The sequence below is a fragment of the Sturnira hondurensis genome, unplaced genomic scaffold (genome assembly GCF_014824575.4).
Source record: "Sturnira hondurensis isolate 20B ecotype Veracruz unplaced genomic scaffold, ASM1482457v3 Scaffold0022215, whole genome shotgun sequence".
NCBI lineage: Eukaryota > Metazoa > Chordata > Mammalia > Chiroptera > Phyllostomidae > Sturnira > Sturnira hondurensis.
Genome location: NW_028094846.1, coordinates 15,372,404 through 15,388,061, shown reverse-complemented (window position 1 = coordinate 15,388,061; position 15,658 = coordinate 15,372,404). Strand labels below are relative to the sequence as shown.

Here is a 15,658-nt window from a genome sequence, read left to right as displayed (position 1 = left end):
CCCCTTGTGGAAAAAGCTCACTGACCCAAGACCAAGGCTGTTTCTGTCTTTAGTAGAACGTGTGCTCTCAGAGATCCCTTCTGGGTCGGAAGTTCCCAAACTGTGCTGCTTTGATGGGATAGTTTGGGTCCAACTCTAACATGAACAACCTCCCAGATCCATCACCCCAGCAGGGAGCTTCCGGTTTTCAAGGTCTGAGAATATCTTTGTAGTATCTCTCAGGGATGGGGGGAAGTCTTTGATTTTAGTTTTTGACGCTTTTTCTCTGATTTTTCTTTTTGTTTTATTTTGTGTGTTTTATTTATTTTTTTAAGTTGAAGTCACACTTTCAAACGTGCAGAGTTTGAGGAGGATGGAAAAATCTACTCTGTTAGAACAAATAACACAACAATCATTGAATTTTCTAACACATACAACACCACGATTCCCAAGCACGAGCAAATAAACTAGCCGCTTTGAGCATGTTCAGTGAACCTTCGTTCAGCCCCACACAGTGCTTTCGACAGTCTCTTGGAGTTTATTATAATAACAGGACACATTCTGTTCCCTGCGTACTAGTTCCTGCTTTTCGTGGGCTGTAGAGAGATGGTTTTATTTCTATTGATATCTATATGCAGAGTTGCCAGTGGGATGTTTACATAGTTTAATATGTATACACACAAATTAACAGGTAGAGCAGAAGGTTTTAAGACATTCTTTTTCATTACTCAAAACTCATCATTGTTCAAAGTGGTCAATTACAGCAGTGTTGGTACCCTCACGTTTGTTTGTGTGTTTTTTTTTTTTTAATCAAGGTCTGTTATCAACATTAAGGTGTAGAATTTTGGGGTGGATTTTGCCTTTTCTAGATAGCCACTCCTAAAAGATAAAGATACAAATTCAGGTGAGGGAACAAAGAGAATACTCAGGGCCCCAGCCGCGTTGGCGGGGCGCAGCCCCCGAGGCTGCGCTAGGGACCAAAGTCCACTTCCTGGGATCCTTCTCATGGAGTCCCGCTGTCCATTCAAGGCACATCCTGAGCCTCGCTCCTCGCAGTTTCCACGTGACCGTTCATTCTTTTTATCACATTTCCTCCGGCGGGCCGTATCTGGTTGCTACTCTACCGACACCTGGAAGGGCTGGTGTGGCACCAGAGGTCAGGCTGTCTAACTTGGAAGTGTGCTGCCACGGCGCCATGCAGGTCCCCGCCGGGGTGACAGACGGAGGGACCTGCTTCCCTTTTGCCACTTTTTCTAATTATCCTTGCAGCTCTTTCAGGCTGGTGGAGAGGAGCGTGGGGGCTGTTGTGTGGGTCTGGCGCACAGACCTTCGCCAGCCTTCCCCCGGGTTGACTTCGCTGCCCCCACCCCCTCGTGCATTAACATGACATTGCAGGGTGAGCACAGACTGGGAGCCGCTTCCACCAGCTGAAACCTCTGATCCCAAACCCACGAGAGAGTTGGGCTTTTGGATTTTGGCAAGAAGGCCTGTTGCCCATCAGGTCAGCATGAATAAAGATTTCTTTCTTCCTTTCTTTTTTAAAGTCAGGCATCGACTGACTGCCCCCAGAGCTCCCCTTTCTCAAGACAATTTAACCCCTTCTTTCTCCCAAGTACATTTTCTATCCTGAATGCACAGTTTTTGTTTTGTTCTTGCCCTGGGAGGCAACCAAGAAATCTATATGTAAAAATTGAAAGCTGAATCAATTCCAGGCCGCCTTATCATTTTTAAAGTGTGTTTATCCAGCTTTGTAGTAGGAACAAGCAGACTGTTTGAAGGCCACATACTTCTCAAACCTTGGTTGCAACACGTTTGTGCTGTTTTAAAACTGTCTTTATCTAGCTGAGAAAACGAAAATCTATTTGATAAAGTGGCACTCTGGCCAGTTTATCTCGCAATATGGCGTTAGCTCACTGAGTCTATTGATCTCCTTAAATTAATGTTTACAGAATGCTACTGAATTTTGCTCAACAGAACATTGTTCTTTTGAAGGTTTGCAAAAAAAAAACGAGACAGACTGTTACTGCCACGTGTTCCTTTGCTTAGACGGAGGAAACATGGGCTTTTTGATGGTTCTTTTTGTTGTTGTTGTTTTTGTGTTTTAAGGACAACCTTGAACTCTTGCCACTTCCTAAAAGCATTTACTCTTCACATCTTTAAGTGGCAAACGTGTCACTAGGAAATGAGCCCACTCCTAGGCCTAAAACTGCGTGGGCATTCCACTACTCCTCTCCTGTAAGGTCCCCGAGAGCTGAATGCCACTTGAAGCACCAGAAGGAAAAAGACTCAAGTCCAAGCTCAGTTGTTGGTGTGACCTGACAGCTTCTCAGCCAGCGCCCAGGGGTCATCACGCCAGTCCTTCCAAACAGGTTTGAGCACCCTGATAGCTGTGTAGCTGTTTCATGGGCACCCTAAATGTGACACCTTGCTCTTTGCCTCAGTGTTCTATACACACAGTCTAATCCCCAGAGATGATTTTAAAACCGGCCTTCCCGGGGAAGCAGGCTTGCCCATTCAGCTCTTAACAGGGATTCAAGTCTCAATCGTGAAATGACCGAAGTAAAACTTTGGAGACACAAAGCAACTTTTCTCTACTTGTTGGCTGAGCCAATAAAAATCACCCAAGCAAACCTGCTCAAAACTCCCGTGAAAACGCTGCTTGGCTCACATTTGTCAGTCACGGTGAAACACACCTCCCAGGAATCGGGCCCCTCTTTGAGGGTTCAGACCACCGTCTTGCATTCGGGTGATATTTTCTGCTCTCCAAAGCACGTTCATGCTTGCTTTCCCATGGGAGCCTTCCTCCTAATGAAATGAGAGGGCATTGGGACCCAAGTCCACGATTTGCTCTGAGAGCATCCTGTACCATCCCTGCCCTTCCGAAGGGCCAGTTGGTCCCCGGCTGTCCACGCAGGGGAAGCGCATGCATGCCTGGCTGCAGAGGAGAGACCCGTAGGGGTAGCATCTTGGAACCATGTGTCATAGCTCCATGATTTCTCTCCTCTGCCCCAGGCAGGAGAAATCAGTGAGGGTGAGGCAGCGGAGAGGGGCAGCAATGACGCGTCTGCTCTTTCCTTTTCATCTGATAACCTCCGCGAGGAGTTGCTAAAGCGTCTGAGTTTATCCATCTGAGTCCACTCTGTCTGCAGTGTCCGCCCCCAGCCTGTGCCATCACNTGGGACCCAAGTCCACGATTTGCTCTGAGAGCATCCTGTACCATCCCTGCCCTTCCGAAGGGCCAGTTGGTCCCCGGCTGTCCACGCAGGGGAAGCGCATGCATGCCTGGCTGCAGAGGAGAGACCCGTAGGGGTAGCATCTTGGAACCATGTGTCATAGCTCCATGATTTCTCTCCTCTGCCCCAGGCAGGAGAAATCAGTGAGGGTGAGGTAGCGGAGAGGGGCAGTAATGACGTGTCTGCTCTTTCCTTTTCATCTGATAACCTCCTCGAGGAGTTGCTAAAGCGTCTGAGTTTATCCATCTGAGTCCACTCTGTCTGCAGTGTCCGCCCCCAGCCTGTGCCATCGCTGTCAGGAGACAGGTCTCTCCTTGATCAATATTTACTTAACAAACAGCAGGGATGGGAGCGTTTGTTTAGAGGAATCGTGCGCACACCGGGGTGGACGCACACTCAGGAAGGCGCTTCCACTTGTCTCCTCTTTAAGGACCTTGGTGGGCGTGTGTGCGGCCCTTTCCGTTTTTAACGTCTCCAAAGACACTTAGAAGCCATCCTGGAAAATGCCTCCTTGGGTATGATTAGCACATTGTTTAGACTGTGGGGGATTTCATGGTGTAAACTCAGTTTTGAAAAACCCAGCCCCAAGTTGGTTTTCCCCCTTTGTGCTGCTACGCAGGCTAGACACTCGGAAAGGCTCTCAGGGTGAACCCGATGGGCAGGCAGCTTCCACTGACCCCTTTCCAATGAGTGAAAGAAAAGAAAACGCAGATGGAAATGATAAAGGCAGCCTGACAAGGCGACTCCAGTTATATGCTTCCAGCGGCGTCACATATATATGTTTGTTTGTGTGTGTGTGTTTTCTCAGAAAGCCCAAGGAGGAAAGAGCTCCCCAGGTTTTCAAAGCCACACCCCCAGTTTCCAGAATTGGCCGTTTTCAGAATTTTAACTCTCCTGCTAAACAGGAATCGCGGGGCCTTGAAGTTTAGAGGGCGCCCTTCTTTCAACTTCTCTGAAACAATTGCTTGAAGGCTCCCGTCAGGGCCATCAATGCAGTGGACTTGGAGGCATCTGGGTCCCGTTGGAGGGGTTTTGTTTCTGCGTGGGGGTCGTGGCTGGGAGGGGAGGCTGGGGGAGTTATTTATTTATTTGATTTTGTGAATCGGAGTTGTAAAGCCATCTGAAATATTCATGCAGAATTGTCTGAGAAGCCCGTTTCTGTTTTATTTACTGCACAGTAGAACAGCCACAGCGGATTAGTTCTACAATGCCCGTAACAAAAGCCCAACAGCTGATGCATGTGATGTTAGGAGGTGACAAAGCAGTTAAAGTATGCTGCTGGCTACAGGCAGGCGGTCAGCAGATGCAGACAAAAGGGTTTGTGACAAGAATAACTCTCTCTCCAAGGCGAGCAGTGAAGAGTATCCAAAATACCAGTACCCTTTTCTCCTTGACATTGTCTTCTTACAGTCAGCATTTTATTGCCCTTTTATAGTATTAAAAAAAAAAAACAGAGGAGGCAGAAGAAAGAAAATCCACACACAAACTAATTCGCCAAAATACTAGCCAGCCTTTTGCTTCTCCATCGGTTAGCCACAGCTGCCCATACGTAGGTTTTTATTTCCATTTCACCATTCAAGTAAGTCTCCAAAAAGAAAAAAAAAAGACAGTACTTAAAAAGAGGAACAGAAAAGATGGTCTCCATTGTAATGTATTGATAAGCCTTCTGAGTCCCATCGGTGAGGGGCGAGGGAGAGAGCTCTCTGCCTGGTTTGTTTTCTGCCCATTTCAGCAAAGATCATTTCACTGATGAAATTAGCCCCGTGGACCATGTTTGTAAGGAGATCAAGGAGGGGAAGGTAGGTATCCATGGGGAATCGTGCGCAAGGGGCAAGGTGTAGGTTTCCTGCGAGAGGCCAATGGACAGACGTGTAGATGCTTCGGAGATGTGAAAAATCAGTTTCTCTGTCTCCAGAAAATAGAAGAGGCTGTCTTCATTTTAACCTTTCTAATTCCTCTTCTATTCTCTGTGACATTCATTCAGCTGCCAAGAGCGTTTGGCAAGGTTTGGGCCAGCGAGCACACTCTCAGTGACCGCTAACCTTGGTATGTCCTGACACTTATGATGAGTGTCTGCAGGACACAGAAGGCAGGCAGCCTGCTATGTCAGGCTTTTATTATGGACTGCAGAGGCTAGGGACAGTCAGTTTCATAAAACAAATCATCCTTGAAGGTAAAGCAACTGGGAAGAGGAGGAGGAAGACAGGGGGAAAATGCGTCTTTGCCACTCATTCAGATTTTTTTTTTTAAAAAAAAAGAAGAGCAAAAATGACCATCCACACAGCAACACACTAAGTGTGCGTGTACCTGTGTGTATCTGTGTGCGCTGTGTGTGCATGCTGTGCGCACAACCCAGCCCCTGACTGAGCAGATTTGGAACACCCTCCCATTTCCCCCCTCTCATCCAAGACCACAGGGCCCTCTTCTGCTGTGAGGAGTCGAGTACACACAACTGCGATGAGATTGGTAGGTGCTGCTAGCCAGCCCCCTTCAGATTTGTGAGTGCCTTCAAGTGCCTCATGGCAAGACAAGGAAAAGCAAGACCATTTGGGGTGAGGCTCCTATATTGGGATGCCTTTTATCAGAGCGAAGTTTCCACTCTCCTCTCCTGAAGAACACTCCGCTCAGCAGCTCCCACAATAGCTTCAGAGCTCCAGCCAGAGACTTTGGAAGCCTTTTGTTTTTCCCCTGTGGCATGTCCAAAGGCATGGCCTTCCCTCCCCCGCCCGCCGCCTGCATTGTCTTGCATTCCAGGGCCTTGATTGACTGTTGCCACCTGATGCTGAGGAGACACTCTAGGGCTCATTCTGCACATTGTTGGGTTCTATTAAAAGAAACCGAGATAAGGGATTACTTGTCACTAAGGGATTTTCTGCAGATGTGTATTAGTGATTGGAAATCCATTAGGTGTGAAAAGGTACAGAAAAAAATAGGGGCCATATCATTCTCTGAATCCTAAGACACCCCCCAAAACATCAGACAGCACCCCACTCTCAGCTCCCTCTGTGAAAGGAAGTTGGAGAAATTGTCTAGTGGAGAGGCAAAGGGCTCTTTTTTCGTGGGTCATATTTCTACCTGGGGATGGAATTCCTTGGCGCACTCTCAGGAGATCGGTTGCTAGCAATCAGTTTATCTCTCAGGAGCCACCAAAAAAAAAAAAGATTAATTGCTCTAGTACTAACACATCTCATTATGACTTTTTTTATTTAGTCCAAATTGTTGTATAAGTATTGCCTCAAAGTAAGTAAGCTGTCCATTTCAGGTGTTTGCAAAGAATTCATCCCTTCTTAAATGTGAACCAAACACTAAAGTCTCCTCCTGGGATCCTTTGTGCCCTTCCCATTTAGTTGGAAGTTACTAACGCTTATGTAGTGTTTCTCAATCCTAGACCCGCAGCTTGCCAAGTTTTAATGCTCCAGATAAGTAGGAATAACGAAAATGCATTTAAAAGGTTTCATAGACCACCGTCTTTCCAACATAGTCTCGTGGAAAGACACTGGTACAGCTTATTTGTGCACGAATCTGTTAATCTTGTGATTTCTTTCTCTCATAGACATTTGTAGTTTCTTCCCCTGGAAAATGGTGATTTCTGAGATCTGTTCCAACTCTTTAAATTCCATCTTATTTTGAAATTTCTTAAGTAGTAAGGGAGATGATAAGTGTGATGCTGAAGCAACATGGAGTAAAACAGAAGGCAAGGTCTTATTATGAACCATTTATCAAAGACTATTCAAAATATGCTGCTAAGCATTGTGGGGGTGTGCGGAAAAGAAACCATGGCCCTTTATCTAAAGACATCTCATGGTGAACTCCTTACAACCAGATACAAATAGGTGAAAAGCCGAGTAACCCGGAGACAGATACAAAGGGTGATAAAGGACAGACCCAGAGTTTTACCAGAAGACACGAATGTTTAACGCAGGATAAAACCCACTGAATACCATCAACAAGCACGGCAAACGATAAGAATAGAAAAGCGGAGGCCGCACAACCCCCAGAAGAAGTGACTTTGATTTGTCCTCAGGCAAATCCTGGAAGGGCTCGGCCCTCCCTCTCGTGCTGACTGATGTGGTTGTGGATGTATCTTGCTCATCTGAAACAATGGTGGAAGGAAGGGGAAGGGCTTAGTCAGAGAACATGTATGAATGACTCACGGACACAGACAGCGGAGAAGGGATGGACTGTGGGCGAGAGGGGTGGGCTGGGTGGAGGGAGGCGAAAGGGAAAAAATTGGGACAACTGTAATAGAATACACAATAAAAAGTAGAAAAAGGAAAGGAACAAAGAAATTTTAAAAACTGCCCCTGCGACCTTGGCCTCTGGCTTCCCAGATGTCCAGTGGGGTCCTGGGAGGGCGCGGAGCTCCTAGTATCCTCCGACTTTGTCTGCAGCTGCCTTCTGTAATCACGGCTCTCTCCACACCGTGCCGCGTGCCCGAGTGTTCAAGGAGCATAGATCTTCATCACGGCTCTGTTGCTCATGGCCAGCAAAGCCACACTTCTTGAAATGTTTATTTTAATAAATGCCTGTGATTATGTTTCTGGAGCATTTGGTTAACAGCTCCCAAACCGAGTAGTTAGAGTGGGTAGCTGCGCTGCCTAACTCTTCTCCAGCCAGATTCCATCTCTCAGTAATGCCCGTATGGTCAAACGGGAAGGATTATCTTCGGGGGAAGAGGGGAGAGTACTTAGCAAAACTGCTTAATGACTTTTTACTTAGTGTAAGGTGAGTGGGAGTGCTAATCTCTCCTCCAGGACCCTCCGGTACCACAAGTACTTGTGTACATGCTGGAGATTTGGGAGAAAATTACTCGAGTTCCTTCGAAAATCCAGATGACTTCTCAGCAGGGAATGGCCATCGGGGTAGATGGGTCTGAGCATTGACGGTTTTCTAGGCGGTGTTGAGAACTCTGTCCTGAGAAGCTGGCTGGTGTGTGTGTGTTTGGGAGGCACCACGCAAAATTCTCATTTTCTAGATTCTCATCAGCCCTAGTGGGGGCCCCTTTTTCTTTTTCTGGGGAGTTACTAGGTATTTTTCAAAGGACAAATGATGTACCATTGGAAGCAGTGAATTTCTTTGCCTGATTTTAAATGTTTCATACAATTTGTGTAAAGATGAGGATAGTTCTAGTTTTCTTTAACAGTCACTGTCATTATAGAAAGATCCATTGCACAAATTGAGAAAAGGTGGAGAGAAAAGGATGGCATATGTTCAGCAGGACAGCACACACCTCCTAGTTTGATAAGTGGGATGTCTGAACCGAGATGGCACGCTTTCACCTTCTATACATGCGGAGACAGATCTGTCCACACGGACATCTACAGGCAGTGCCTTCCTCGTGTGTCTGCAGTTACTGTACAAATCAGACATCAAGAGTGCAGAAGTGACCCACTAGAAGAGATCTATGGAGTGTCCATGCGTATTTGGAAACGGGAGTTCTTGCAGTGATTCTCTGAACCCATTATCTCGGTGCAGGGAGGGATAGGCCATGCCTTGCAATACCAGGTAAGTACATCAGCAGCTATTTCTTTCCCTAGACAAGAGGTCAGACTATTAAGCAAACAGTTAGGCTCAGTCACAGCACAGAAACACACACACTACACACATAGGCTAATTGCTGTGGAAGAAAAAGGCTTAGCAATTAGGGATTCTAAAAAGAATATTTGGAGAATGTTTGCCTTGGATTCTGATGACTTTGAATAATTCCCTTGGTCTCTGTGAACCTCAGTTTTCTCACCTTAAAATGGGGACAAGAATGTCACATAGAGATGTTGGGGGACTGAATGACATAGTTCACATTCAACTCATAACACGGTGTCCGACACAAAATAAGCACTCCAAAAATGTTAGCTTTTATTATTATGACGATCAGCTGCCTAAATTACTCTGTTATGGAGCAATTCTAATTTCAAGGTCAAGTACTTTCTGTTGGAGAATTTTAGGTTCAGTACAAACTTTATATGTTGGGACTCAGTGTCAAGGCTATTATCTTACTCCTTTCTGTATGTAGAGCACTTTATAGTGCAGATTACTTTAATCAGACAATTTAGCGTCTGAGTCATCCTCTGGTACAGGCAGGCCTTGGAGATTTGGGTTTTCCTGGGTTCAGTGCATAACAAAGGCCAGTTATTTACTGCTCTACTTTTGAGAATGGGTTTTGTTTTCATAATGGACATCAAAAGGAGATTCAGTTCCCATTCTGAAAGATTGGTTGGAGCCTCGCTCCAGGAATACACCAGAAGAGAGGAATCCCAGCAGAGCGCTCCCTTTCCCTGCACTAATATTCACAACGGAGCCCCGGCTGTTCAATAGGTCTGCGTGCACCCTTGGCACAGGTCTCTTCCTGAAACTCTACAGAGCTGTCCACCCCACATTACAAAGCTACTATATATAACAACTTTACAGAAGAGAAGAGAGGCCGGCCATTTGTAGAAAATGCAGGTGCCGCGTAGGCCCCTTTCTGAAAGAAAGAGCTTAGCTCAGTTTCCTTTGAAGAACTGAAGACTTGAAACTGAAAACTTTATTAATGCCATTGTCTCCTTGTATCAGCAGGTTCCAGAGAGATTCCTGGAAGTTGCGCAGATCACGTTACGGGAGTTTTTCAATGCCATTATCGCAGGCAAAGATGTTGATCCTTCCTGGAAGAAGGCCATATACAAGGTCATCTGCAAGCTGGATAGTGAAGTCCCTGAGATTTTCAAATCCCCGAACTGCCTACAAGAGCTGCTTCATGAGTAGAAATTTCAATAACTCTTTTCGAATGTATGAATAGTAGCGATCCCCTTTGGATGTCCAAGTTATACGTGTCTAGATTTTGATTTCATGTGTATGTGTCTGGGAGGCATGGATATGTTACAAAATCAGCTGGTAATTCCTCTTCAGCATCTTTCTCTCCCTTTCTTTTTTTTCCGTTGCGAGGGGATGGTTATTTTCCTTCTGCCTTTAGTTACTTTTGCCCAAGGCCCTTAACATTTGGAGACTTAAAATTGGGTTAATTTTCAGGGAAGAAAGAAATGTTGACGCATGGAAAGTCTATAGGAACGAGGAAAGGCGTTTGTTAAAGATGCATCTGCTTGACGAATGCTTTGCTGCGCAGGACACGGGGCAGGGGGACCCGTGACACAGCACAGCTCCACAGGCGGGTGACGGGTCCCTTGTTTTTCTGCTGTGAAGGTCAGAAAACTCAATGAAACCACTTCAAAAACTTAAAAATATATCGTTTGGTTGGAACTCAGTAAATAGCTTTTTTATTACATGTGTAAAAATAATGCCAGTGGCAGATGAACAGCTCATATTTCAAAAGTGTCACAAAAGGCCAAATTAAAAAAAAAAGTAATGACTATAACTGTCAAACCTTTCCTAAGAGAAATGGCAACTCTCCTTCCCCCCCGACCGCCCCCCCCCAAACTCCAGTTTCCTATGGAGGCAACACAGTTGTGACTCCTTTAAGAGGAGACTGGAAATGCCCTTGTGATGACCTGGTCGCCTCTCTGAACTTCGGAATAGGTTCCTCTTCATAATGAGTCTGTATCATTCTTCATAGAGAAAAAGCCCTATAACCTGTTACCACTTTCTGTTTGTCTCGCTTCAGCTATTAAAAGGCACATAAGTTGCAAACTTACTCTTTGCTCAACTTTGTTTATATGCTTAAAAGAATTATTATTTCTCTTTAATATTTAACACTTCTTTTTTTTTTAAAAAAAAAGAAAGCACTGTTTCTGAATAACTTCCTATAATAAGGAATAAGGGATGCCCCAACTTAGCCGTATAATTCCCGCCTACACCAGAAGTTTGTTGACAGCCCTTTGCTGACTCGGTCTTCATCTCCTCAGAGGAGCCTGTATGAGATCGCCTCTCTCAGTTCTGCACTACCCTGATGGATATTCAAAGTGGTGACAGTCTACTTAGGTGTGTCTTCATTCTAGGTATAGCATTTTAAAGCATTTGATTTTAAGTCTCTTCTGATTCAGAAGCTAGTGTTGACCAAAATGTGAGAAAAGTGGATTGCAGAGCAGCCTTTGGGGGTGGACCCGAAAGACACAACTTCAGCACACATAAGAAAGCTAGCTGCTATTTTATGCTTTCTTCAATGGTTCTCCTCTTCTTTTCTTTTTCTCTTTTTTTTTTCAGTCTTTCAAAGGTGTACAGTGTTCCATACTTGCTCTTAAGAAGTCATGTGTCGTTCGCACTTGTTGTATTAGATGGGTTTTGTGTGCAGATGCAGTAAGAATTCCTTGTTCATTCATGAGGGTTTTTTTCTGACCCTTCCCTCCCCTTAGGTCACTTGCTATACATACACCTCCTAAAAAATGACACAGTAACAAACCTGCTATTTAGATCACATGGAACATAAACATTTTCCCTTAATTGCTACGAACATGCATTTGAGTTGGGAGGATGCAGGTGGACTCACGTGACTAACGAGCTGACCCCATTGCCGTAATATCATGTCGTTTATAGATTCTGCTGATGGACAGGAATGGATGAAGGCAGTTACTGTCAGCACAAAGCCTTAAAACCTGCTGACTTTAAATGAACCTGCGAGGCCCTGTGTCGGCCCGCGCTGCTGAGGGGACTAACTGGCTCTCGCAGTGACACTGGCCGGAGCAGCCACCAACCAGCCAACACATGGCCCAGCTCGCACTGTCCCCCACCACGCACTGTCCCCCACCACACACCCAGAGCCATTCGATCCCATTTGTTCTTGTCCCAGCTTGCTGCGGAGGGTATGGTGGGGGAGGGGGATACGTTCAGATAATCGTTACCTTGGAATAAAATACGAACCAAAAGAAAAAAAACCCAGTCGCACAAAGTAGGGAAACAATCTCAACCCTTGGTCACACTCCTTGCCTTGCTTCTTGTGAAGGAGTGTGACACTCACTGTTCACATCAAATCCCACTGGGTCTTGGCTGTTCCATGGAATTCATACCAAGAGTGTGTTGCCATTTGCAAAGTAAAAGGCAAAACCATGACGTGTCCACCTGTGTAGTTAGATTGCTAGAATCTTCTGGAGCTGGGGCAGATTCGGTGTGGATTCCAGACTGATTTGGATTTTAGTATCATTCTCCCCTGCCTTTCTGATTTAAATGGCCAAATTAAGCAAAAGTGTATACTCACAACTGCGGGCAGATGCGCTTATCAACAATAATATCCTCTGAGCATTCACCGAGGCATGGAAATTATTTCGGAGTAGAAATTGCAACAGGAGGACAAACTCACCTCATTGTTCTGAAAATAGAACTTGATCGCTTTGCTTTTAGGTGATGTTTTCCCACTTTTACGATCGCGAAATCTTGTGCCTCCAAGTGCATTGGAAAATGACAAAAGCCTGTCTCTCAAAAGTCCTAGTTAACAGTTTGTTGGTTGCTTTTTTTCAAATCACTATCTTTCCACTCTTCTCTCAACTCTCACCAAGTGCAAATTGGCTGCTTGGGAGGAAGTTAACTTTCTATGGTGGGACGGCAAAGGATGAGAGACAGTTGGCATAGGGGAAAAAAGTCTAAAGTCCAAGCTGAAATACCACATTATCACTTATTTTCTGCTAAATTATTTTTGCATATACACTCGAGGTTATAGTCTGTGCCTAGACCTAAAATGCACCAGCGGGGGGATTTAAAAAAAATCCTTCCAAATACCAGTTTTTTCCCCCAAGTACAATTGTTCTTGTGCCTTCTGTGGCTTTTGATTCCATCTTTTTGACTTTATTTCCAATTACTACGGCTGCAATAAACACTAAACACTAGATTTTTTTTCTGGCTGTTGGACATAATGTTGATAGCTATGCATATTTTGTGTCTTTTTAAAACAAAGCGGGAGAATACGTTTTTGAAGAAGAGAATTTTTAGAACAGTTTGATACCGCAAATTATTTTTTCCTCAATTGTTTGAGCAGCATTCAAGTTTTGAAAATTCTTGTAGAAGCCAATTTTTTGTAACTGTGGTGCAAATCTTGTGTTTTCTTAGCCTAATGAAAAGTTGTATAGAAGCAATATTTCATACCATGTGCTATATATGTGTGTGCAGATGTGTGAACACAAAAACACATGCACACGTATACACACATGTAAAAATATACATATATATGCGTGTGAAGTGGAAAGCTTCCCTTTTCCTATCTAGATCTAAGGACCTATTTTAGACACTTGTTATGTTTTGTGAGAAGAATGTTCTATTTGCAACAACAAAACATTTAATTCTTACTGTATCTCTGGCTGTTTAATGAGGATGTTTCACATTAAATGGTAAAACAATGTGGAAGATGGTAGAAGGTAGTGATTATTTAAGGAAACATTCACCCACATTTTCCCGAAGTTTGCTTTGTGCCTCCGAGTGTTATTTAATTAAAGTGTTTTATGTTTGCAGAATCTTTGTTGCTGTGCTAGGGATGTGGGTGAATATCATTTGTAAGAATTTTAAAAACCACAAAAAAAGCAAAACAAAAACACTAAAGCAAGAGGGGAACTTTTATAAAGCAATGTAAATATTTAACCTCATGGCTGCTGTTACGTAAGACATGAGATTTTAATAAATAACTACATTCTCACAACATCTGTTGAATTTATTACGAACATTACAGGGACTGTGTAGACAGTTGAAAGCATTCTTGAAAATCCTGCTCTCTACTTTGAAAAGATAACAGTCTCTTTCATCAGATGTCAAGGGCAAGGGCAGTGCAGTTTCTGTAAATTTAGGAAATTTATTTTCTATGTACATGAAGACCTATAGTAAGTAACCCCCTTACACACTCACACACACGTACAGGTTTATATTCACTCATCAAGCTGAAGATTTTGGGGGTTTTAAGAATAGAATGTCCCCCCCAGAAGCAATCAAATAAATTCATCAAAGAAAATGCGGTTTACAGCCTTCCCTGAAAGAAGCGGTGTCCATGTAAAACCTCTTTGCCGTGTATATTATAGAATATTCATTGGTGTGAATAGTACAAATGTTTCCTTCTGGTACAAACTCTGTGTTTGCAAATGACAAGAAACATTGTTTTCCAAAAGCTCCCCTTAAAAGAATGGGACCGGTTGATAGGAGTGAGCAGTTGCTGTATTGCACTTAAATGTTGTGTTGAAGGAAACGCAGCTTGGTTTTCTGTAGCTCTGTTGGTTGTAAACCGTCGCTAAAAGTAAAGCTAAAATGCTCACGTTCAGAGCTGGGATCAAAACTGGTATCTAACCTCCGCATCTTCCTGTAATTTTCCTTCTAAGAATATAAAAGAATATCGACGCACCTGAGCTTTTCGAGTCCTTTCAGCTGAGCCCTCTTGCAAATCTGACACCCCCCCATCCCCAAAATGTACAAACATGAGCGGAAAAGGCAAACAGACTGGCCTTCCTTGGTGAAAATGTGTTCATTCTGTTTTTTTGAAAATACTATAATACACCACATCGCAGAGGGGGGAGAGGGTAAGTGTTTTAAAACTATATATCACCATTTCTAGATGACAGTTAGCAAAACAAATGCATTTGGACTTGGTCTCAGCGCTAGCTACCTGGAAGAATCAAAGTTGTGGTTTTCCCGATACTGTCCCAGCCATTTCTCATATGTATATAGTATAAACCGTGACAAAACACTGCCTTTATATTATTTAGCAATATGTTGTAAATAGCATTATTAAGCTCTTTTTTTGTAATAAAGATCCTTTGATTTAAATATAGTACAATAACTGAACTGATAAAGTCAATTATTTTTTTTTTTAGCTAGAGGCAATTTCAATTGTGGATTTTTGTTGTTGTCTGTTGTTCTGAAGACTTTGCATAATTTATTGGTTTAATTTATCCTAATTTATTTGATGAAGGTGTACAATTTTGTATTACCAAGGATGTACTGTAATATTAATTGATATGATTTTAAACAATGAGACTCCCTGTCCATATTAAAAAGAAAATAAAAAGGTGCAGTAGACAATTGATTTTAAAGTAAAAGTACAAAATTTAGTTTGGCAGCTACTAAATTTTAAAACAGGAAATAAAAGGTTGTTGGGGGGAGGGGGGAAGGGGGTTTTACTTTGTGTGTTTTAAGCTTTTGTACACTCTCCGAACTTCTACCTTTTTCTTTGTACCACTTAAAGGATACAGTAGTCCAATTGCCTTGTGTGCCTTCCATCTTCTCTTAAACTGAATGTATGTGCAGTATATATGCAAGCTTGTGCAAAATAAAATATACATTACAAGCTCAGTGCCGTTTGATTTTTTTTCAAAAAAAAAAAAAACCCGACATTTAATTTTTGAACCTGCGTGGATTTGTAGGGCAACAGGCTAGCTGCAGCTGCGAGATCAGTTATGGACTTTCCCTCTTATTACAGTTCTTAATTATGCAAACCTAACATTGATGCACGCAGCTCCTAGGAATGATCTTTCCTTTATTTCAGGTTCTTGTAGTGACTGGTTACACGTCCCTCTGAAAGGTCTTCGCACAGATTTAACTTTAGTACTCAAAAT

General features: G+C 43.6%; 1 protein-coding gene across 7 annotated transcripts in view; it reads left to right on the top strand.

Moving 5' to 3' along the window:
- The window catches only part of PROX1 (prospero homeobox 1), a 52,039-nt gene extending 36,644 nt beyond the window's left edge, over window positions 1-15,395 (top strand). For 6 of the 7 annotated variants that reach the window (XM_037034987.1, XM_037034988.1, XM_037034989.1 and 3 more), the window contains exon 5: window positions 9,762-15,395. In XM_037034987.1, coding sequence (XP_036890882.1) covers window positions 9,762-9,950 — 189 coding nt within the window. In that variant the 3' untranslated portion in view covers window positions 9,951-15,395. The remainder of the gene's footprint in view (window positions 1-9,761) is intronic. The other variant, XM_037034994.1, reaches the window with a different exon arrangement.
- Window positions 15,396-15,658: the final 263 nt, after the last annotated feature.